This window comes from Simochromis diagramma, unplaced genomic scaffold, assembly GCF_900408965.1.
Source record: "Simochromis diagramma unplaced genomic scaffold, fSimDia1.1 OVJJ01000131.1, whole genome shotgun sequence".
NCBI lineage: Eukaryota > Metazoa > Chordata > Actinopteri > Cichliformes > Cichlidae > Simochromis > Simochromis diagramma.
Genome location: NW_024387200.1, coordinates 9389939 through 9413860, shown reverse-complemented (window position 1 = coordinate 9413860; position 23922 = coordinate 9389939). Strand labels below are relative to the sequence as shown.

The 23922-nt window shown below is 44.6% G+C and overlaps 1 protein-coding gene across 1 annotated transcript in view; it reads left to right on the top strand.

Moving 5' to 3' along the window:
* LOC120745871 (zinc finger SWIM domain-containing protein 6) overlaps nucleotides 1-23922 on the top strand; it is a 47738-nt gene that overhangs the window by 5623 nt on the left and 18193 nt on the right. Inside the window, exons 2-3 of the mRNA XM_040051073.1 lie at nucleotides 20317-20673; nucleotides 22075-22223. Coding sequence (XP_039907007.1) covers nucleotides 20317-20673; nucleotides 22075-22223 — 506 coding nt within the window. The remainder of the gene's footprint in view (nucleotides 1-20316; nucleotides 20674-22074; nucleotides 22224-23922) is intronic.

The window sequence follows — 23922 nt, the reverse complement described above, 5'->3', positions numbered from 1 at the left end:
ATGCAAATGCGGCTTTGCAGTCGTTTGGTTAGAGACAACAGATTGTGTTTTGTGTTTATCTTTTGATCTCACTATTGTTTGTTTCATAATATTACTTGATGAGAGATAATGCCTAGATTGGCAAAGCATCCAGGAAAATTACTTTTTTTTTTGTATGTTTCCAGCTGAGCAGAATATTTTCCATCTAAAGCAAAAGTTGCGTAAGCGTCACAGTAAATCCAAAATGTGTTTGCATGATAATTACTTTAATTCTGCAATAATAAGTTTCAGCTCGATCTCAGTTTCCGCTTTCTATCGCTTGAAAGCAATGTGGGTGGCCTCCTTAAGGATATACCCTATAAAGAAACAATGCCATGCTGCAGCCGCTAAGTGATAGATGACCACTGGTTCCTCTGCTAGCTGTGCCTCGATCCCATCATGTCAGAATTTTCCAGAAGGTCCCTAATGCTTGTCACAGCCTTAGCTCCAAACTCTAACCAACCCCGTTCCCAGATGTGCCTTTAGATAGATTTTTCCCACCACAGACCATAACTTCCTGTAGCCAGCCATGTTCCATCTCCTAAACTTGGCTTTAACTGTCCCCTGCACCTCCCATTTCCAGTGCCTATACCTGTAGACAGTCCTGTCATTTCAAGCTCGGACTAATGTCTGTGTGCCCTGTTTCCAGTCTTTCTACCTGACTGGAGCCAGCCTCTGTCTCATTCTCAGTCCCAGACATAGCCGTTTCCTCCCTACCCCTCTTAAATCAACGTTCCCAGTTCCAACCATAGCTGCACTGTATCTGCCACACTGCCAGACCTATCGCAAGTAGCCCAAAGACCTCTTTTCAAAATGACCCTGCACACTAATAGAAGCATATATTCAGAGATGCTCAGCGTTTAAGATCAGCGTGTGTTGGTGCTTGTTAAAATAAACCAGCTAAAGTAATAAAGTTCCAGCATGAGCTCTGTAACGTCTGCCCCAGTCCCTGTTCCAGCTTGACTTGTCTCCTGTCCCAGACTGTGGCTGCTGGGTGTGCGTCAGCACAGCTCCTCGGCTGGCTGACTCTGTCTAGGAATCCAGTCCTTCCTCCACACAGCTCCTGCCCCTCTCTTCTCTGTCAGCAGAGGGAATGAAGCACAGGGAGCAGGCGATAGAAAGGGTACTAAATCCACAATGACAAGGCCCTATTAAAAGACGTTTTTTCTATTTCATTTAATGACTTTTATTACCAGCCACCCCTCTCGCTTCGATTTGGCAATAATAACAACAGGGGAATGCAGCACTCAGCGTTATCCTATCTGATTCTCCCTTTCACTTTTTTTTTCTTTTTAATGAATTCCACTTTGCACCAATGTGCTGCTGAAATAAGCACAAAAGCAGTCCAAGTCTGTGCCTACTGCAGTGGAGAGCTAAATGTGTATATATTTATTGTGGATGGATGCCTGTCTTTGTGCCTTGCATGCATGCTTGCATGTACATCTGTAGTAAAGACTTTGCACACGTCTTCACTGTTACCACAATCCAAAGCTTCTCCATGTGGTTTGGTCAACAGCTGTTGTCACCTCAGAAGCCAAACGTTTTGCGGTTTTGTGTGTGTCTGTGTGCGTACATAATCACTGTGTGCTTTGCTCAGAAAGTAGAAAGCTACCTGCCATGGTCCAATATTAAGAACAATTACTTTGGTCTATCCTAAACAAATACACAGCATAATGATAATAATAACACAACTTTCCCTTGTAGTGAGTGTATAATTCTTGTATCATGTTCGTCTATATCAAACGAACAGCCCAGGGCTTTCTAATAAGAAGGCAGTCAAGGCCATAAAGATTTGGACTTGGACTTTAACTCTGGTGGATCTGCCTTGTAAAGCTACTTCTGAGACACAGCTCGCCCAAATTCCTGCACAGCTTATAAGTTAAGGCAGGATTCTTTCAGTCTATTTAACTTTGTGTGAATAGGCGAATGTACGTGTGTGACTTTGTGTGTTAATGGCTCGCTGAGCGTGTTTATGGCTGTGTGTGTCAGGCTGAATAAAGGTGAGGCATGTTAATGATAAGAGGGTGGATGACATTCCCGTCTGTCATCATTCCCACCCTATCTCGTTTCCACTCTTGCATGTACACACACACACACACACACACACACACACACACACACACACACACACACACACACACACACACACACACACACACACACACACACACATTTACCTCACAGTGCCGGGGTGCCGGTGACTAGGCGCCTTTGAATAAACAACAGCAGAGGATGAGGGTTTACCTGCCACTGACCCCTGTTGCTCACACACATACATACTGATAGAGGTGTTCACTCATTGACTGGTCCCTCCCCCATCACTAAGCTGGCCCAGTGTTGACCTCTTCATCTGATCTCCAGGGATTTACCGAAGTCAAAGGTCAATCTGGTCAGACTGTCCCTCCAGTGGCTGACTGCCTTCCTTGAAAGACAGGCCCCTGCTCGCATTATTGTTTTCCAATAAATAGCACCTGACCAAAGGAAAAGGCTGCTTGCTTGATTGAATGTGTGCATGCGTCTTTACACGTCCCAATAAGCAATTTCTCACCCGAGAGAACGGTCCAGGAGGAGACAAAGAGTATGCCCACTTTTGTTGTCCCTTTTGTGGAACAATCGGGAATCTGAGCCAGATTGAGACGAGGGGGGTTATCCCCTTCTCTCTTCTTGCCTGGCAGGCTCAAGTGCCGTGTGAGCTATGTAGAGGAGGAGGTTTTGAGAGTGCAAGGTGCCTCTGGCTGTGCCTGGTCCAACGATGTCGTGGCGGTGTGGCATGTGAGACATGCATTCATTGCTTTGTGGCAGAGCAGGGCTGAATAGAGCTGGAAAGGCTCTCCAGGCATGAGAGACGGAGAGACAAAGAAAGAGAATGAGAGAGATTCAGAGGGAAGGAGTGGAAGGCTTTCAAATGACTATGGAATTTAGTTTGCCCTTCTAAAGAGGTTTCTTTCTTTCTTTCTTTTCTCTCACTTCTATGCTCTTTTTTTGTTTTTTGCTTGCTTAGTTTTTTTCATATTTCATTCCTGTTTTCCTTCTTCTTGCCAGCCTGTTTTCTTGGTCTTACCATACCTCCATACTTGCACTCCCTCTCTGTGCTTCTAAGCTCCCATTGTCTCTGTTTCTCTACTTCCTGATTTTCAAGTTTCAATTCCCAAGCCAGGCTAAAGACACCCATATTGTATTTTACACGGCTCCTGTCTAGATACAGCATGTTTCCATCAAGCTTCCTGTGTCTAAAGTCCCAAAAGAAGGCTAACAAGCTTTCTAATTCCTCCTCTCTGTGCTTTGCTAGAGCTACCAGTCTGTGTCCAGGTCTCAGGGGCAGTCGCTGTTTCTACATTCACAAGCTCTCTGTTTACTACAGGATTTATGAGAGAAACAAGACTTGGCCTACTTGCTGTGATGTGTATTTGTCTGAAGTTTTTAAATGATCCTCAATCTGATGTTGTTTTTTTAGGCATGGCAGATCATCCTGGAACCTTTTTAGGTCGACACTGATGAATGACACTTGTTTATTGCCCTGATCACAACACTTCTGCCAGGCCACAAACATCAACCTAACTAAAAATCCTGACTGATTGGCTGATCTGAATGCTAGCCCACAATAGCAGATAAACTTCTACACATCCAAATGGCAAATGTCATACACGGTGTGCTGTTTAAGATGCTTTACACAACCCACAGTGACTTCTGCAGGCATGTGCAAGCTGATTTGCAACCCGCCTCCACTGCAATTCCTCTTTTCACTGCTGTTCTCAATCAAATCTGCTGTGATGATGCCTGCTCTGTTCTCTGCTGGGGGTTTTGCTGCTTCTCTCCCCTCTTCCCACTTTCCATGTCTGAACATGAAATGGGATGCAGGTTCCCAAGCAGAGCGAAATGTGGAAATAATAATCTTATTTTGACTGAAACCGGTCTATGCCTGTCCCACGCTCTGCTCTTTGAATGGCACAGGTATAGTGTGGGTGAAGTATTGACGCTAGCATTATTGCCTGGCATTGTTGAGGATGATTGTATGCCATTGTGTGTCACTGCCAACCTGTCTGTCTGCATTCTAGCTGAGACTGGCTAGCTGCTAGCAGGCTAGCTGTCCCTCCTGGGTGGCTACATCACCTCATCCTATACCCTCCTCACAGCCAGTGACAGCCCAGCCCAGGGAGACATAGGTAATGGTCCTCTCTGATGTACACCCCGACTCAATTGAACTGGATGGCAGACACACGCCTAAAATAACAAAAGGAGGGGAGCGAAAGAGAGGGGGTGGAAAGGAGAGAAGGGGAGGGAAGGAGCGAAGCGATCGATAAAGCAGGGACACATTGCCTAATAAAGATTTATTCCTTTCCCCCCCCCCCCTCGCCATCCGCCTTGGCAGGGCAGACGAGGGGGGGGGGAGAGAATGTGATTAGTGGACTTCTTCTCCCAGGGTGCTTCTGATAGCATGTGTGTATGCGTGCATGGCGGTGCACTTGGCCCCATGCGTTGTGTGTATTTTTGCATCTCGGTGTGTTTATCGCATGTGTTTGTCTCTCTCCCAAGAGCAATAGGGGTTAAAAACGGTCTCTGTCATTTGTTCTGCCAGCAGCGGCACTAGCAGCTGCAGCTGTGTCCCTGCCTCTCTCTTCCTGTCAGCTAATATTTAGTTAATCTTTGGTCTGGGACCTACGGGACTGGCCGGAGCTCCTGGTGCCCCATCCATCTCGCACTGATCTATATTCCACGCTGGATCCCTGTGCCATTAACCACTACCAAGGGGAGGAGAGCAGGGGATGGAGCGGCACAGAGGTAGAACTAAGAGGAAAGGGCAGATGGGTGGAGGTAGAGCTGTAGAGAGACAAGAGAGTGATGGAGAGGAAGCGATAGAGGGAGGAGGAGGAGGGGTAGCTGTCTACCGTATCAGCGCTAAATAAGAGGGAAAAGGCAGGCAAGGAGGTGGGTCAGCTATTCCATACATGGCAGAAATTGCTCCTAATAATTTAGGGGAAAGTGCAGCAAAAGAAATATGCACAGATTTATTTATTTATTTATTTTGAACTCTGCAGCTCCATTTATTTCCTGCTTTATTGGATGCCGTCCCGATTTAAGTCTTTCATATAGAGGAGCAGGTGGAATTACTTCAATCCGACAATAAACAACAGAGAGGTAGAGTGTTTCCACAAGGAGGTGTGAAAGGTTGAGGAGGAAAAGGCCGACGTAGGTGGTGGAGGAGGATGGGCAAAAAAGAGAGAGGCAGAGGCGTGGGAGTGAGCGATCCATATGCAGTGAGTGGGCCACTTCATTGATATGCATTGTGTAGTTATGAGGGGGTCCACCTGTGAAGGCTCCAAGTGCTGAGTCACTCAGTAACGCACAGACTAAATGCTTTTATCCCAGACGCCTCGTCCATCTGAATGGAATATAATAGGCCGTAAAGTGCTTTGCTAGCAGCGGCTGCTTGCCCCATGGCAAACCCTTGCCCCTCGCTCTCACTCACCCTTCTCCAAATCTCATTTCGCCACTTTCATGGAAACAAAGTGTGCTTAGCTTTAATTACATTGTTGTTTTTTCTATATATTTTTGTTCTTCTTTCCATCTTTCCATGTTGTTCCTCCTGCAGTGCTTTTCTGGCAGTAACACTGAGCTTTCTCTCTCTCCCCGCTACAGCCCTTCTGTCCACACTCCCTGCATATCTTCCCCCTACAGTTAAGTGTGATCCCTCTGCTGCTGCCGCTGCCGCTGCTGTGTGTCTGCGTGTGTGTATTTTGTGTGTGGGGCACCTGTTTGGGATCTCGGTGTGTGTTCAGGGTCACGCCTGCAGGTCGTGCGTAATGAATAGCAGAGCTGTTGGCGAAGCACAACTGGTCGGGGAAGGAGGTGGCCAGAGAATAGCTCACCAGTGACGGAAGGAGAGGAGGAGGATGGACGGATAGATGGAGGGAGGGAGGAAAGAAAGAAAGAAAGAAAGAAAGGGATGATGGAGCGAGAGGACCAGTAAGGGAGGAAGGGAAGAGTGGTTGCGAAGCCAGTGAGCCTTAACCACCTTCTGTCAGTCTGTCTGGTCTTGGTGCTGTTTTCTCTCTCCTCGGAATCTAATGGCTTTTCCACTGTCCTCTTTCCAAACCTCCACACCTCCCCTCCTCACCCCCTTCTCTCTACTCTTACCCCTCTCTCTCTCTCTCTCTCTCTCTCTCTCTCTCTCTCTCTCTCTCTCTCTCTCTCTCTCTCTCTCTCTCTCTCTCTCTCTCTCTCTCTCTCTCTCTCTCTCTCCTCCCATTTTTTTCTTTCTAATTCCTCTCCATCTCTCACTTTCCCAGTTAAAATTCTCCAACGAAGTCCCTGTGCTTTCTTCCCTTGCTACCTCCCCTCCCTCACTCTCCCTGTGTACTTCCAGCTGCTGGCCAGGGGAACAGCTGACTAAATCTAAAGCTGGGGCCCCTGGCTCTGGCTCTGGCTCTGGCCCCAGCTCCAGCTCTGCCATAGCCTCCTCCTATTCTCAGCCCCCCTTTTCCCTTCCTCCAGCCCTCCCTCTTCTCTCTGGCCTCTAGCCCTGGCTCCTCTCTCAGCAGCCCTAGCTCAGCCCTGGCCCTGCCTCTGAACCTGGGCTCCAGTTTTGCCTGACTCTCAGTGGTTCCTTCCAACCATCCCCCTCCATCCCACTTTGGAGCTGAAAAGCCTCAAAACCCTTCGCTCTCTCTCTCTTTCTCTCTGTTTTGCCTATAAGCCTTCTGTTTTGCTTTCTCTTTTTCGTGTGGGTGTGTGTGTGTGTGTGTGTGTGTGTTGGCTTTTTTGTTTTGTTTTTTTTAATTGTGTATTTCTTGCTACTTCATTTGCTCACCCTCCTCCCTGCTCTGACAGGCTGTAGCTGGGCCCCTGGTACTGTCCCAACATATCTGGACTGAGGCCTCATCCAGGTTGGCTGCAGTTCAGTTCTCTGGCTCCTTTGCCCAGCATCCATTGCCAGGCATCTTCCTCTCTCTGGCTATAACGTTAGTCACTGTAACTCAATGTGGCTCGCTTTACTCCAAGCCACACTCGGCTTGTACATTCGGTTGTTTCTGGCTTAACACTTTCCGTGAAGCTCTCAGACTCGTCGCGTGTCTCCTCCGTCTCCTCGACTCCAGTTTCCGTGCGTGTCTTTAAGTTGTGTAGACGGGCTCTGGCTCAGGCAACGGCACAGACACACACGGCAGGCGCACGAAAGCATGCGTCGTGCGAGAGTGTGAAGCATATGACACATGATTGGCAGTAGGGGGAGGATGGGGAAAAGCAGCGAAAGGGGAAGTGGGCCTTGTCACAGTTCTAGACAAGCCGGGGGCTCAAGTTTGATCGCTGCCCAGGGAAAGGGAGCCTTTGTTCACTCCCCCCGCCCACCTCCTCCCTAACCTCTGAGGCTGTCAGAGCGAAGGGTGCAGGCTTGTGTGATTAGGTGCAGGCCCAGGTTCCATCATCACTCTTTTGAACAGACATTGCCCACAGAAGACACATGCCAATACGCTTCTTCCTTCTTGACACAGAGCAATTCTGAAAGGGCGACTGTAGGGACTGACAGGGTAAAGTTCAGAGAGCAGCCTGCAGCTACACTGGGATACACATTCCCTTTGAGTGGAAGTGGGCCAGTGAAGCCCAGGCAGGAAGAAAAATAGTCTCTCCTGTGGAAAAACTTGCCGTTCTTTGCTTAATATTCAACCCATTCTTGTCTGTCTAATGCCCACAGCAGTCTCCCCCCCCCTCCTCTCTTGTTGCATTTGTTGTCGGCTTTTGTTGTTATGTTTTAATTTTGTATGTATGCGTGGAGAGTGATTTGCTGGGTGGGGGTGGAGGGGTGGGAGAGCAGCAAAAGTTTCCTTTGGAGTCACGTTTTCTCTTGCTGACTGACAGACGCGGGATGATGAAAGCGAATCGCAAAGTGCCACAGACATCAAAGGTTCCTGTCTTCCCTCACTTATTGGCATCAGTGCACAACAACCCGGCGTGGATTCCTCAAAACGGGGAGGGAAGCAGGGGCGGGTGGGGCGTGGAAGGAGCTGCAAGACGTGGAGGCATATGACAAAAGAAACTACCGTCCAAACAGCTTGAGGGGGCAGAGTCAGGAGGTGGGGGCGCTAAATAATCAAACCTAAGCGCTGTAACTGAATCGGACTGCTTTTCAAGAGCATTTTCAATCAAAACGGGCTTTTGATGTGCACTGATTCTGATACCAGCGATGTTTGAATAGAGAAATAGTGACAGGCTTGAAGTTATGAAGAACTCTGCTTTGGGCCCTCACTTTGAGGCTGCTTTCTTTCTTTGGTGTGCATGTATTTTTTTTGTATGGACCAGTGCAACAGTAATTAACTGAGTGTTAAAGCTGAGATGAAGTAAGCCGCTTGGTTCTGCTCTCCTAACCTTATAGACCCCCGCCCCACCAACCCCTCTTCTGTGTCTGTCTCTCACTCCCTCCCTTTTATCCTTTCTCTTGTTCAGGATGGCACCCATTGACTGCCTCTGACCTAATTTGGGCAAATTTCACTGACCTACTTCATGGGTGAATGCTGACTTGCCCACGGGAGGTGATTCTCTCACACACATGCACACATAATCTTTTCTATCCTTACGGTTAACATGCAGGCCCCTCGATGTCCCGTACAGTGGATGTGGTGGCGGGCAAGTGACCCCCCCCCCCCCCCCCCTCAGCTCACCCCCTCGTTCCCCAATCAAACCCCCTTCTATCCTCTCCTCCTTCAGCAGTCTGGCATCCCAAATGAACATAATGAGGATATCAAAGTGCGAGCGCATAGTAAAATATAAACAAAGCAGTTGGCCTCTGTTTGATGTGGTCTCAGAGGTGACATAGCGCTTCACTTCACTAGTCTCTGAAGAGATGTAATCAGCATAATTGTGTAAGGATACGATTATTCTTCTGTCATTTATGAAAATGCTAATTTGAGGTAATTCAATCAAATAATCTGGAGGTACTTTGGGTGTACTGGCAATCACAGTAATTCATTTTTTAAAGTTTGAACGATACAGACTATGTGCATGTTGAGCAATCTGAGAATTAGTCTGTTAATGTGCTAAAAATGAATTCAAGCATCATTGCATTCCTCTGGCAGATTAATTCCCAGTCAACTGGACGAGGTCCTCTGGAGGGTTTTGGAAAGGGTGTTGTCATTCTTGGATTAGTTTCCCCCCCCCTTTTTTTTTCTTTTTTAATGTGAGGATGATTAGTAATAGACTTCTCTGCCTACAGGCCTTCACAAGGACATGATGGTTAGAATGAAGTCTAGCTTGAAACTGTGTTTCGGTCACGCTTGTGTTAGTATTCTTTGTAATATTTTGTGCAACCGGTGTTTTGTGTGTTTGACAAAGAAGCTACTTGTGTTCATATTTTTATTGTCTGCATATTTTGCACTCTGTGTGTGTGTGTGTGCTTGCCCCCTGAATGTACATGCATATAGACCCAACACCGGACAGACACACATCGTCATGGCAACGCACACGGATGTCAACAAAAGAGGCTCCAGGGTGAATATTGTCCCCCCTCTTGTCCAGCAGGGTGCAATTTATCTCAATGTAGCCATGAAAGGCAGCTATTTACATGAAACCAGAGCTGTTTCTGGGAAATAAGGGTCTCTCTGAAGGTTTTGATGTCAGCTGCCTGCTTTTAGTCCAAGAATGGAAACCTTAACCATCCAGAGAGAGAGCGAGCGAGCGAGAGAGGGGAGAGGAGTGAGTTGTAAACCTACCGAGAGAGATCTCAGTTCCCCCATGTGTTTCAGGTCCTCACCCTGAAAAGTCTCTCATCCTTTCCCCTTCGACTTGCTTTCTGAAGGCCGAGCGCAGCGTGTGATTTCAGATGCTTACAGTTTGCACAGAGTAAATCTGACTCTCTCCCACCCCCCCACCCCCCTTTGCTTTATAGCTTATCCTTAAGAGAGTGGTGCTAACATCAACGTCAATATTTACAGGAATAGCCCGCAGGCAAGCGAATCGACCACCTCGATTCAGCAGAGACATCAACCTTTCTCGTGCTCCCCCTCCTTCCTGCCCGTTCTCTTCTTTCCCTCACTTGTCTTCATCCCAGCTATTCCCGTTCTCTGCAACAGCCCGTCGATCAAGGCGCCAGGTGGCTGAGTTATTTGTCTTTGGGTTGCCTTTGTTTTGTGTGTGTGTGTGTATGTGTGTGTGTGTGTGTGTGTGTGTGTGTGTGTGTGTGTGTGTGTGTGTGTGTGTGTGTGTGTGTATGTGTGAGCACAAGGTGCGTCCTGTATGCGCAGGATCTTTGACAGGGCCACGGCTTTGACACAGGCTCAGCTACTGTTTGAGAGATGCTGGATGACGCGTGTCAAGCGATATTAAATGTGAGAGAACCTCCCCTCCTTTCTTCCTCCATCCCATCCCCCACACCCCGAACCCCCACTCTGCCCATCCTGCCACTGTGGACTGTGTCTGCTGTGGTTAGTGTGAGCTATGACACTTTCCACTGGGTCTTTTTTTTTTGTTTGTCTTTTTAGGGAGGGGGGTAGGCGGCACATCTGATGCATGAAGCCTCACATCACTTCGGGTATAGAGTGGAGAGAAGGTCAGCAGATACACAGAGGAATAGATGCAGTGCACAGACACCTTACCTGTGTCAGGTTTTTCCCTTTTTAATGGTCAAACTGGTTATTGTGCAAGCTACATATTTTTCAGTTATGGTGTTTGAAAACTGCTGCTGTAGCTGTTGCACAGTTTTGTCTTATCTGGGGTGCCGCTGATGAATCCAGGTCACTTTCCAATAGACTGCCCACCTGTTTAATTGTTCCATGTAGATTTGTTTATTTTCTTTGTGCAGGGAGACGATAAATAACTTTTTTGTACATTTCACTGTGGCACTAACACACATGTGCACCTGCTTCCATCTCTGCCAGGTAAGGCAGAAGCACGAGTAGCATGCCAGCAGGCCTGATGCTCTAACAGGACGCTCCGAGATGGGGGGGGGTGCCGGGCAGAGGCAGCTTTATGGCAGGATGTAGCACGCGCCGGCGAACAGAAAACAGCCAGTGTGACCTCAGTGACTCCAGGAAAGAAGGGGTTAAAAAAAAGCCAGCATGGCTACATTGGCTGCGTTACGCAAACTGGCGGCTGGCTGGAGCTGAAAGGGGAAGTGCTGAGCTCAGAGGAACACTGGCTCAGAGCCATCGCTCCCTCCTCCCTCCTCTGAAACCCCCCCCCCCCCCCCCCCCCCCTTTACCTCCCACCCCTACCCGCCATCCTCCCCCTCCTCCCCGCTACAGCTGAGTGCTCCCCATGCTTCCCACCGCCAGGCGTGGTGATGTGTGTTTGTGTGTCTGTGGGCCTGTGCTGGAATGCAGCTTCCCCCTCGGCTGGGGCCTGTGTGTGTGTGTGTGCGCACGTGTTCGTGTCTGTCTGGAATGATGCCTCTCCTTGTCTATAGTGTGACGTCAGTACACACACAGCAGGTCAGCTTAGGGCTAGGCAACATTCTGCATGTGTGTGTGTGTGTGTGTGTGTGTGAGTGTGCGTGTCATGGGAGGGGGAACAGGGGAGGAGTCAGTTATTGGAGAGAGAAAAAGGAAAGAGGAGGGGCTGTTTGTGAGCAGAAGGAGGTTGACTGCAGGGAGTCACTGAAGCCAGTATGCGTGCATGCATGAAGGAATCATGAGTGTGTGTCAAGGGGTGGGGTTTTGTGTGTGTGTGTGTGTGTGTGTGAGTGTGTCGGGTGACTTTCCAAATGAAATGGGAAGGGTAAAGAGAGTAAGGTTATTTCCTGGCGTGGAGAAGTGAACCTAAAAACACGCACATAACCCACGCATGTGCACTCGCAGTCATGCTGCAGTTTTCAGTCCAGTGCCATTAGTGCCCAGCTATTTTCATATGCAAATAAATTCTGTTCACTTTCAGCAGCATTAACTTTCACAGTGGCTTTTTGTCTGTGTGCCGTGCTGCATTTACAGAATTTTTTTTTTTTTTTTTTTTTTTTTTTTTTAAACCACACTTGCTCTTTTTTTTTTTTTTTCTATTATCGATTTTAATATTTGAGCTTTAGTGGCTCGACAAACTTCTAAAAGCTGCATTATCGCCAAAGGATTTCTGGGTCAAAGTTCAGACTAAGTGAACGAAACGCATCTACAATCTATTTTGCATGTCAGTCTGGGAGTTTCTGCATGCAGATTTTGCATAAAAGCTGGAAAACACACTTTTCAATAATCCCCATTTATTCCTTTTACTTTGTCTACTGAACAGACCAGCTCATTTTGAACAAGACTAGTGCTTTACTGTCTCAACTTACTCTATAGGTTTCCCACCAGAAAGATACTCAAGTGCTGTAGTAGCAGACAATGGCTTTTCAATGGATCCCTTTACCTTCATCTATAGCTTGCGTGGGTCTTCTGGGACAGACTTCTGCTAATTACACGCATTCATTTCCAGCCATCTGTAATTTCATTCACACTAATGAACCTTGCACATGGATTGGGATAATGTATAGTTAATGTACAGATGGGAGACAGAATTAGCTGGCTGCTAACTTATCAAGTGACAGAAATTTGTTGGATACCAACTAAAGGAACAGTTCACCCAATACCACACAGGTGAAATTACACCTAATAGTAATTTTAGACTCAAGCGTTAAATACTTAAATACGACTAACATGGCACGTTTTGTTAGACCCCAATTTTAGTTTCTCACAGTCACACAGGTCTGAAGGCCAGCCATGTTCACCGGGCAATTACTAGTTGTAAGGGAAAAAATGTAATTTACCTAACCAGTTGGTGAGTGATTGCAGGATGTTGATGGTAGTCACTATGAAACTGATTACTAAAATCCTAGTCACCCTGGCCTAGAGACTGGTCAGTGACCTCCTGGCAACCACAGGTCATTAGGGATAAATATGTATTTCCTGACCAGGTTGTTTGTAGTCAGAAGATGAAATTGGTTGCAAAGAAGTGTACAGTGTACAGTTATGATTGCTTTGATTATAAGCAGTTTGCTTCAGTTGCCCATTTTTGGAACGGGAGACACTAACTCGACTGCAAACACTCGCCATCGAGTCTTCATGCAGTAGTGAAACTGAGAAGTGCAACACAAACCGGAAATTGAAAATGCTTGCCTCAAAGGAAAATTTGTGGCTTTTGAAATGTGTTAGCTGCAACTTTTGTGCTCAGTACACACTGTAGATGATCTGCTCGTCAGCTATAGGTTTGCAGCTGACTGCTGGTCACTTGCCTCCATTCCAGGCTCTGGTCGCCTAAGCAGCCTTCTAATATATTTACTATCTGATCATATGTCAGTCGGTTGTATTCTTCTTATAAGTGATTATTTCAGTCGTTTGCATGGAATTTCAACAATGTTTATGCTGCTCATTTCCCATCACTTGAAGTCGTGGAATGTCATTCACTTTTTATGCTTTCTGGTCTGACTGAAGGCAAAGAACGCCTCAGGATGCCAACAGCTAGTGTTCTCCTAGTGGCCCATCATAAGCCCAGATAAACTGGAGGATTGTGTCGCATAAAATCTGTGCCAAATCGATATGTGGATCCATCCACTGTGGGAAGTAGCTGAAAGTATTTGCAGTCAAGCTGGCATCCCTCATGCAAAATACTGGTGACTTTTCAGGGAGTGAAGCAATTACAAGTTTTTGTGACCATCCTCTTCTAGCAACTGTCAGCAACCACTTATCAAAAAGTTGGGTTGCCAGGTTTTTCAATCTCAACTGGTGGTTCTCAGATGGCCAATCAGTCTCTAGGCCTGTGTGACTGAGGCCTAATAAACTTTTACAGACTTTTATGTATCTTTTTATATAGAGTCATGCTAGCTAGTTATCCCTGTTCCCCAACATTTTCTAATGAATATTCCTTAAACTGTTTTTTTTTTTTTTTCCTCTTGTCTCAAGCCCCTCCATGACGAAAGGCTTCACTGTCTTCCTATACTGGTCATTTTCTTGAACACCAACCTTTGGGATCCGTCAGCAGAGCAGTAACACCATCTCTGTCTGACAGGCCCAATCCAGCAAAATTAGAATCCATTTTGAAAGTGATAGTTAGAAAATTGCAAGTCATTCCTGATGTACCGCGTGGCAACGAAGTGGCAGCAGCCCAGTAGTCGACTGTCATTTCAACCGCCAGCTGATGACAACTCCAATCACCCACACATCCGTCAGCGTGCATGCACACTCGCACGTAGACACAAACACACAGACATACACGTATACTTTCCCTCCCGTCCCTATGATTAACATTCAGATTTTGCTGTCAGAATCTCAAACGGAAGTAAATGCATTGAAATTCATAGAATATCTCAGAACATTAATTTATGCTTATGTGTGTCTTGTCAGGATAAGCATTCGGACTGGGAGTGTGTGTGTGTGTGTGTGTGTTTGTGTACAAATATGCATGTGTAAATGTGTGGGTGATGAAAACACACCCGGGGAGGAAAAATACTTTTTTTTTTTTTTTTTTTTTTTTTTTTTTTTGGTGCACCAGTGGGTTTAAGGCATGAATATGGCTGCCCCTGGAGCTCAGTTGTGTTATTCAAGCCTGTCCCATACCTAGGACACACACACACACACACACACACACACACACACACACACACACACACACACACGCCTGGAGCAAGGTCTCCTGCAGAATAGCTCTGATGTCTGTTTATAGTCTCTGTATGGGTTCTTCCTTATAGGACCACACACGCATGCACTTATTGTTACTCACACAGACCTACCCTTTTAGATGCTGCATAGCCTTGTGTACGTCTTTGTAACCTTATTAATCGGGCCAGTTCAAGGAGCTGCGACGAAGGAAATGCTCCTTTAGCTGTGGGTGGGATGGAGTGTTAGAGAGTGGGGGTTGTTCATCAGTTTATGTCCCTTTTCTAGCCTTGTAGCAGTTCAGATCTCCTTTCAGCAGGGCCTCTCAGTTTAGTCCGACCAAATGGATTGGATTCCAGGCCAACAGCCTTTTCTCTGTTAGGTTTAAGCAGGCTATCTTTGGTCAACATAAAATAGGATCCCATGTTAAAGCTCACACTGCTGCAGGTGGTCCCCTCTGGATCAGAGAAGCTCTAGCAGGGCAGAGTCGGATTTAGGTGTTGCTCTCTCTCTGTCTACAGCCCAAGAGGTAATTTGATTAATGTGCAAGGCTAAAGTGAATCTGTGCAGGCGAATGGGCCTTAAATATTTGCTCTGGCTGTTTCTCCCTCTTTGCCTTTGTTAACTTGCTTTCATACCGGCCCATTTTGTTTAATCTTGGTTCTTTTTATTTTTTTTGGTTTTGTTTGTTGTCTTTTGTTTTTTCATTCAAATGCATCATTTTTTCAGAATAAATCACACACAAACAAACTCTCTCTCACACACACACACACACACACACACACACACACACACACACACACACACACACACACACACACACACACACACACACACACACACACACAGAAAGGATGAGTGCTGTCTGAACTGCAGGGTGCCATATTAGATTTAGGTGACAGTCACTCATGGACCAATTCAGCCAATAAACTTAATGACCTTCCCACTGCTGGGCCTGAATTTTCTCCATTGACTTGGAATCTTAATTTGATTGCGGAAATATATGTATGTTGCTCAATCTAATTTAGTTCACTGATTTTGGAACACTGGGCACTTTTGTGCTTAGCGAAGCAAACCCCCTCTCCCCACCAACTGCCTTCATGTGGGAAGCTAAATCCTGTTTCATAGGGAGCATATAAAGGTGGCATTCTTCCGTCACAGCAGACGTACATTGAAGGAGCTGCAGGTCTTAGCCCAGGTCTTTCCTCCCTGAAATAAGAGCACAAATCTGGCATTTCAGGGGGGCCCTTGTTTTTGGAATAAGCAGAAGTGGTCATAGCTAGTCAAGACGTCACATACTGGCTAATCTGCACTTACACAATTTGAGAATAAAAGATCGAAGTGCAATATGAAGGAATGCTTTGATGTGGGTCACCCAAAGAGTGTGGGTGGTCCACAGACATTTGTGGATATCTATCTGTCTGTCTGTCTAGCTGTCTAGCAAGCTAGCTAGCTTTACACACACACACACACACATTCTCACTCACTCTTTCACACACTGTCATTGCCTGCTTCCTCTGTGTTTTGGGCCAAGTGTGATTTCACCAGGGCGGTCAGAAGGGGTTTCTAGGGCAACCTCACAGAGGCCTTGTTCTAAAAATGGCCGCCATGGTTACTTTGAAAGCCAACACTGGCCTCTTGAACATGCACAGAAAAGAGCCCTGAGTACCACTTGGGGAGGAAAGCTGGGTGGACTGGGTGAGGGGGAAACCAGGCTCTTTAATAGCTAGCACATGAGACATTGAAGGTTTCATACCCACCCAACCAGGAGTCAGGGGAGGTGTGTTTGTGTGTGTGTGTGTGTGCTAGTGCGTGTATCTAAACAGTAATATCCCTGTACTCAGCGCTTGGCTAAATTAAAAGGGCATTTTTGGCGTGGGGGGCAGGTTTTGGTGCCCAGACGATTGGACGGGGAAAGGCGAAACTCATTACCTACCCATCTGTCAGAGAGTGAGAGAGAGAGAGCTGTGGGAATGTGGATGGATGAAAAGGGCTTGGAAGGGGAGAGAGTGAGAATGCCTATTAAAGCAAGGGAAACACGACAGAATTTAGCTTTTTAAATACGCAAGTCTTTTATCGCTGTTCAGTGTTTTATACTCCATGTGTTCTGAATCCAAAAAGTATCCCTGTTCATTTTCTCTATGAGAAAGAAAAATAGTTTTGGTTTTTAAAGTGCAGCTGGTTTTACAACCATCTGATAAGTGTGTGTGTGTGTGTGTGTGTGTGCGTGTGTGTGTGTGTGCACATTTGTGTGTAAGAGTGTGTGCAATTGTATCAAAGGTTCATTTTTTTTGGGCTCTCTAAGCCCCACATGTTTTTGATGTTCTCTCTTTCTCCCCCCTCTGTGGACCAGGGGCCACTCTCGAAACACAAGCTTGACATGCGCGTACACACGCACACGCACACACGCACGTACCGACAGACTAAATGTAGCAGCAAGAGTTACAAACCTTTGCTCATTTGTATGTTTTTTACAGCTTAATAAGCTAGCTTTCTGCTCTACAACCAGGTGCACCATGTCAGCGTTTTTGTCTAGTTTAAGATTGTCTCAGTGCTGGAGTCTCCCACAGCTGGAGACATATAGGCTTTGATCACTGCAGATGCGAGTGGCTGCCATATTTGATCCACACTCAATCTACTGTGGATATTGTTAACAAACATGTGTTTCCTCTGCCAGCTGGCTTTCAGAATGGAAACGCATATCTCCATGGCAGTGTTGTGCAGTGTTAGGTTTTTGCAGCCAGCATTTCTTAGTTTGCAGATAATGCTAAGCGAAAGGGTAAATATCATAATTCATTGCTCTTTCTGTTTTACAAACTCCAATTAGATTCATGCTGATAGAGCTTTTTGAATGTTGTATTAATAGATTTATATTAGGCATCCGTCTAATAAAACCGATAGCAACTATTCTCATCCAAAGGAACAAGCATTAAATGGACACAAGTGCTCAACTAATCCAAAAAGGGGGGGGGCGGGGGGGAATTCAAAGCAATTTAAGATTGGAGGGGCCTGAAGAGGCTTGAGAAGAAAAGTTAACTGCTAACTGAAGTTAATGGATGTGAAGCAGAAAACAGACAGTCAAAATAAATAGGAACACATAGTTTATTCACAGTTTAGATAAACACGTGAAGTGGTTATCTAAAGTTTACTCAAAGTAAAGCTAGAAGTAAAGTTTGTTAACTAAAAATATAGATAAAGAAATAAAATTGTTAGTTAAGCAAAATGTTTTTTTTTTTTCATATAAATGGTTAGCTAAAATTATAAATTTAGAGTTTGCTGTTAGCTAAAGGTATGGCTTGTAATTTAAATTGTTAGCTAACTGTTAAAATGATTCTTTTCACTACTTCAACTGTTAAACTATAACTAAACAGTTTAAAGTGGTTTAAAATGATTACCCAAATGCATGCCTTGTAAGTGAAATTGTTAGCTAACTGTTAAAACAAATAAAAGTCAAAGTATGCTATGCTAAGTATGCTATTCAATGCTAAATTAATAAAAAGTTTGAAATTAATAGTTTAAAAAATTGGTTGAAATTGAAATTGTTTCCTTAATGTATTAACAGCTTAAATATTGAGAAAAGTATCCACAGTTTGTTAGCTAATTGTTAACTAAAAATAATGAATAAACATTTAAATTAGCTCAGTAAAATTTTAAATGAAGACTCTGAAATGAGAAGCTAATGGTATGGCTTGCTACTGAAATATTTAGCCAGATGTATTGATTAACAGTTGAAATGGTGAGATAAAAGTGAAATAAACAGAGTTTTAAATGACTAGCTGAAAGCATACCATGTCATTAAAATAGTAACTATTGAAAGGATATAAATGTATAAATAAATGCTTGAAATTGTTGGCTAAAAAGAAGGAATAAACCAATGAAAGTGGTCACCAAGTATGAAGTTAGATGCAGGACTAACTAAAACTTGTTGGCAAATTATTAAAACTGTAAGACAACAGCTATTGACAACTAGTTGGGAGAGTTCACTAATCATAACTGAGCCTATATAAGCTGAATGCAATAGCTATGGCAAGTGGAAAGTAGTAAAAGTCTTGTGATATGCAAGATATTTAAATGAAGTTTCCAACTATGCTTTTCTAGAAGCTGCTTTAGGGACAATGCTGACATTTTACATTATCATTATTTTAGTCACCCGCTTTCTTATTCCACTCATTGAGGACAAAGAAAGAAGGGTGTCTATTTTGACCTCTGTTTAGCTTTCCTGAATAATCCTCCACTCATTTCCATCTATATCCTATAAAATATTCAACTCCTGCCCCTCCCTTCATACCAAATATAGAGCCCCAGAAAACACTTTGATATATGCGTTAATACATGCTTGATATCACATCGATGTATGCGCTCGGTCCTTTGATAAACATATTAAACATATGTATGTCTTTGCTTGGTCCACATGAATTTCAGAGTTCTCTCTTGAGCGCATAAATGCATTCATAAGCTACTCCTGGCCTCTGCTAACCACTCCCATTATTAATAAATGCATGATCGCATGCTGTGCCTCAATATGTATGTGTGTGCCCATATGTGTGTCTCTTTCATATGCTCATAAGTGTGTGTTTTAGGCCACTGCTGGGAACCCCCACCTGGTTCATTCATATGTATTCTCGAATAATGACTAGCCACGCCTCTGGATGGTGCAGTCAGGACAAGATCAAACATTATATTCAAATGAGAGCCTGTATAATTCATACTGGAAAAGTCAAGCACGCTGCTCACTTCCTTATCTCTTTCTCAATTCCTTTTGCCGTGGATCAGCAGTTTCCTGCATCTAGATTTCTGTCAGGCCCTTCTACTCTCACTCACAGTAATGGTAGTAGACTGCAACTGGTCCTGATCATACTGATAAGAGAACATGGGGCCTTTGGCAGGTGACTGCGGCCGAGTGAGTCTGTTTAACATAACTCCATCCTAAGTTTATTCATTCTTGTAGACAATGTGCGCAGTAGTGTCATTTAATAAAGAGCACACTTGGTGAACTAGCTGCTGTAGTACAAAACGTCTTGTTGCCTCTGTGTGTCTGTAGATCTGTAGACCAAGCAGCAACCTTCTTGACTAAAAACTCAATCCAAAGCAGAAGCTTCAAACGCTGTACTACCTCATGTGGCTACCTTAGACTAGCCCTTTTTACTCAAGTGAACCACAGTGAGAAGCATTATCCACAAATAGAGAAAACTTGGAATAGTGGTGAACCTATCCAAGAATGGCCATAATGAGCTCTAAGAGTGCATCGATGATTCATCGAGGAGGTCACAAAAGAACCCAGCGTATGATCTAAAGAACTGCAGGCCTTACTTGTCACAGTTAAGGTCAGCTTTCATGATTCAGCAATACTAACAGTTGTGGTCATTTGTATATTCTTAAATCTGGCTCAAAAGTAACACAGTATTTCATAAAAAGAACAACATACCAACAGTCAAACATGGTGGTGGTAGTGTCATAGTCTGGGACTACAGGACCTGGACCATCTCCAGCTGAGATCTATTAGCATCACTCTAAACAGACCTTTCATGCTTAAAAACCCTCCAAAGTAAACCAATTCTACAAAGAAGAGTGTAAGCACTATTAACTAGTGGCTGATGGTGGTTATGTCCCTCTATTATATAAGACGTTGCTTAGTTGTCTGCTGTTTCTGTAGCTTGACTTGTTGTTTTAGTTGCAAAGACAAATGGAAAACAATGAAGGATTTAACAAAAACGTTCCTAAAACAAAGCACGTTCTCTTTTGTTTCTAACATTTTCAGGCTTCCACCTGAGCGGCACAGTGACGGACCCCGCCACCCCCTCGTCACCGGAGCTCGTTTGCAGCGTCAGCGTGAGCTTTGATCGTTGCAAGATCACGGCGGTAACGTGCACTTGTGGAAACAAGGACATCTTCTATTGCGCCCATGTAGTGGCGCTGTCGCTTTACAGAGTACGGAAACCGGAACAGGTCAAGCTGCACCTGCCCATCTCGGAAACCCTCTTCCAGATGAGCAGAGACCAGCTGCAGAAGTTCGTCCAGTATCTGATATCAGTCCACCACACTGAGGTTCTGCCTACTGCGCAGAAACTGGCAGACGAGATTCTGTCACAGAACTCTGAGATCAATCAGGTCCACGGTGAGGAAACCTGTGTGTTAGTGTCTTTGTGAGGTAATGGGCATGTTTAAGATCGCACGTGGGTTTTAACGCCCTCTACGTGCGCACGTATTGACTGCGAGGGGAAGGTGAAGTGTGGTGGGATCAATGTTACTCATTAATAAGAGCCAGACAGCAAGCAGAGATTCTGTGGCTGCAATCAACACTATAGAGCTGTTCTTTACCTCTGAGAGAGAGAGAGATATAACAATGCAGAGATACAGATCAAGAGGTTACTAGACAGATTTGTTTATCGCTTGTTATCGATGCTGTACTTACTGCTTACCCAGAAGAAGTAAGCAGCAAGTACAAATAGAAGGGCAAACAACTCGGGAAGAGAAACCAAGGAAACCAAGAAGCACAAAAAGGCATAAAAGAGTCTGGATGCGGTTTTTTTTTTTTGTCTGTGTGTGTTGCTGCTTTGTAACTGGAGAAGTGATGAAGGAAGCAAAAAAGAAGTTATGGGGAGGTGTCCAAAAATAACGGGACACAGGAAACAGACTTGAGCAAAGGAAACTGAGAAGGAGGGCCAAAAAAAGAAGACTGAGAACAGAAGAGACAGTCTTTTGAGAATGAAGAGACCTGTCGATGAGCCATCGATAGCTCTAGAAATGTAAACTAACTCTTGTTAGCAGAGTTACTCCTGTTCAGGTTCTCAGTTTGAGCGTCTCCTCAGCGAGTCTTCGGAAAGACATCTTTAAAACTCAATTTGTTATTGCATGCTTTTAACAAAAATCTATCTCAGTGAAACCAGTTAATTTGCTTAATCGGTAATGCAGTTTAATTATTGAGGGCGGCACTGAAATAATGACGTTATGTTATATTAAAATTAGTTTTATTAAAATGCAATGGCGGCAATTTTGTCTATTGTTAAGATCAAATAGCTAAATGGCTTTGCTGATGTGTGCTTGGTAATGTTATAGAAACAAAACACCACATTGCTGCCTGCAGTACGAGTAGTGCACTTGCAGGTTGCTGTAGTCATAGGACATAAAGGTGTAGAAAGATGAGTTACATTGTCAGTCTTGGTTTTTTTTTAAATTTCCTGGCTATTTATGGAGACATTTTTGATCTTTTTCTTAAAAGGAAGGGCAAATGAACTTGGAAAGAGATGTTTTTTTTGTTTTTTTTGTAGACTTAGCTTTTAACTGTGTTTGCTAAGATCAAAGTGCACTGTTTTTGTGCTTTTCATGAACAAAATTAAACTGACTTTCATCTCATTCCCTGGAATATAAAATCTGCACGGGGTTTTATTTGACAAATATATATTCACAAATGTGCTATACCAATAATGCCATAGTATTAATTAGGATAAGAGATAATAAGGGAAAAATGTTATGGCCTTATGCACATTTAAGATTTGAAGTATGTGTGTGTGTGTAGGGGCCCCGGACCCCACAGCGGGAGCTAGTGTGGATGATGAGAACTGCTGGCACCTGGATGAGGAGCAGGTTCAGGAGCAGGTCAAGCTCTTCCTGTCCCAGGGAGGATACCACGGCTCGGGCAAGCAGCTCAACCTGCTCTTCAGCAAGGTCAAGACCCAGGAACACTGCCACATACATGTACAAAACGCACCAGCTCTCATACAGTACATACCAGCCCTGCCAGTCACGGACACGTTCACGTTGCTCCCTTTTGTCTTTCTCACAAGAACAAACAGCTACTTTGAATAAATATTTTCTCCATATTGTTAGCGCACTTTTATAAGAAGCAGGAGTAAAAACAATCAATCAATCAATCCATCAATCTTTATTTATAAAGCACTTTTCATACAAAAAAAAAAATGTAGCACAAAGTGCTTTACATAGTTAAAAGCAGCCCACCCCACCCTCCAACTCACTCCCCACACTGAAAAACAACATAATACAGAGAGCACATACACTGAACGTCATGCTGGAGCTAATTGCAGGAGGGACGGACACTGTGAGATAAAGAAAGAGAGAGGTATCGGAAGGCGAAAGCTCGCGCTGTATGCTCCTTTGTACCCGTGATTAAATGATTACATGAGAGACGTGCCGTTCGCTCCGTTACCTGGTATTACAGTGGCAGAGCTAGACCAGCATTAATGCGCTGTGTGCTATGTAAAGACTGCAAGCCAAGGCCATTATCATCCAGCCCGCCTGGCTTTTAGAATATCTCTCGGCTTCATGCTCTTTGTTGCCTGTTATATTCATTTCAGTGCACGCGCACGCCCACTAACAGCCGCATATATGCTTACACAGACGTGCACGCCCACATCGAGAGTCATGTACGCACTTGCGCTTACGCAGAGCTGCCCTTAAATCTAAAACACACATCCACTGCATTTGAACTTGTGAATCTACTGCAAGTGTCCATGCCGTGTGTGTGCGTGAGTGTTGTGTCCGCACATGTTGCAAAGTTGAAATTTACTGTTTTCTGTTTTTCTGGTGTTTCACTGAAAAATCCCCTCCCCTGTCTTTAAAGAAGTAGCAAATCAGATTAATATTTGATATTCCTGCACACCCAAGAGTGTTAATGCCTCCTAGAAGAAGTTGCTGACCACCATAGTTTACAATAAACCAGTCCCTCTTGTGATTAGCGCTTCTCACAAAAAGTGAAGTAGAGAAGAGAAAACTATCGCTGCTGTTTATGCACAAAGAAAAATGTTTACTTTTTTCTTCTAGTAACTGGATTTTATTGAAGTTGGATTCTCATTCTTTCTAATTTTTTTTAATGATGCCATATTGTATGTTATGTAATGAATGGATTTTCTTTGTGACATCTAGTTTTGCAGAATATTAAAACCCCTAAGTGAAATCAGAGAACCATTTAGAAAACATAAATGATTATTCCGTTTCTGTGTCAAGAACTGGATTTAAAAAGCACAGTAAGTATTTAAAACAGCGTTTTAAGGAAACAAAACACGACGAGAATGAGAGGAATTTTGTCATGCGACCATTAAACCTGATTTGACCGTTGACAAGATTAAAATATAAACGTTTGCTGCCACTGTATTTACCTCTACCACCAAGATCAACAGATTACACACAGTAGATATGAAAACATGCCCGGCCATCTTTAAATGTGCTACATGTGTTTTGCGCCATCCCGAGGCATAAAAGTTGTGTTCTTCATTGATTTAAGCCTGCGTACGTGCCATGAATATTTCAGCGCGCACACGATGTTAGAACAACGTGCCGCTCGTGTTATCGCTGCTCTTTGTTCCTCAGCTGCTGTAAACTACATGTGTGCGCGGGCCTGTCCCTCTTG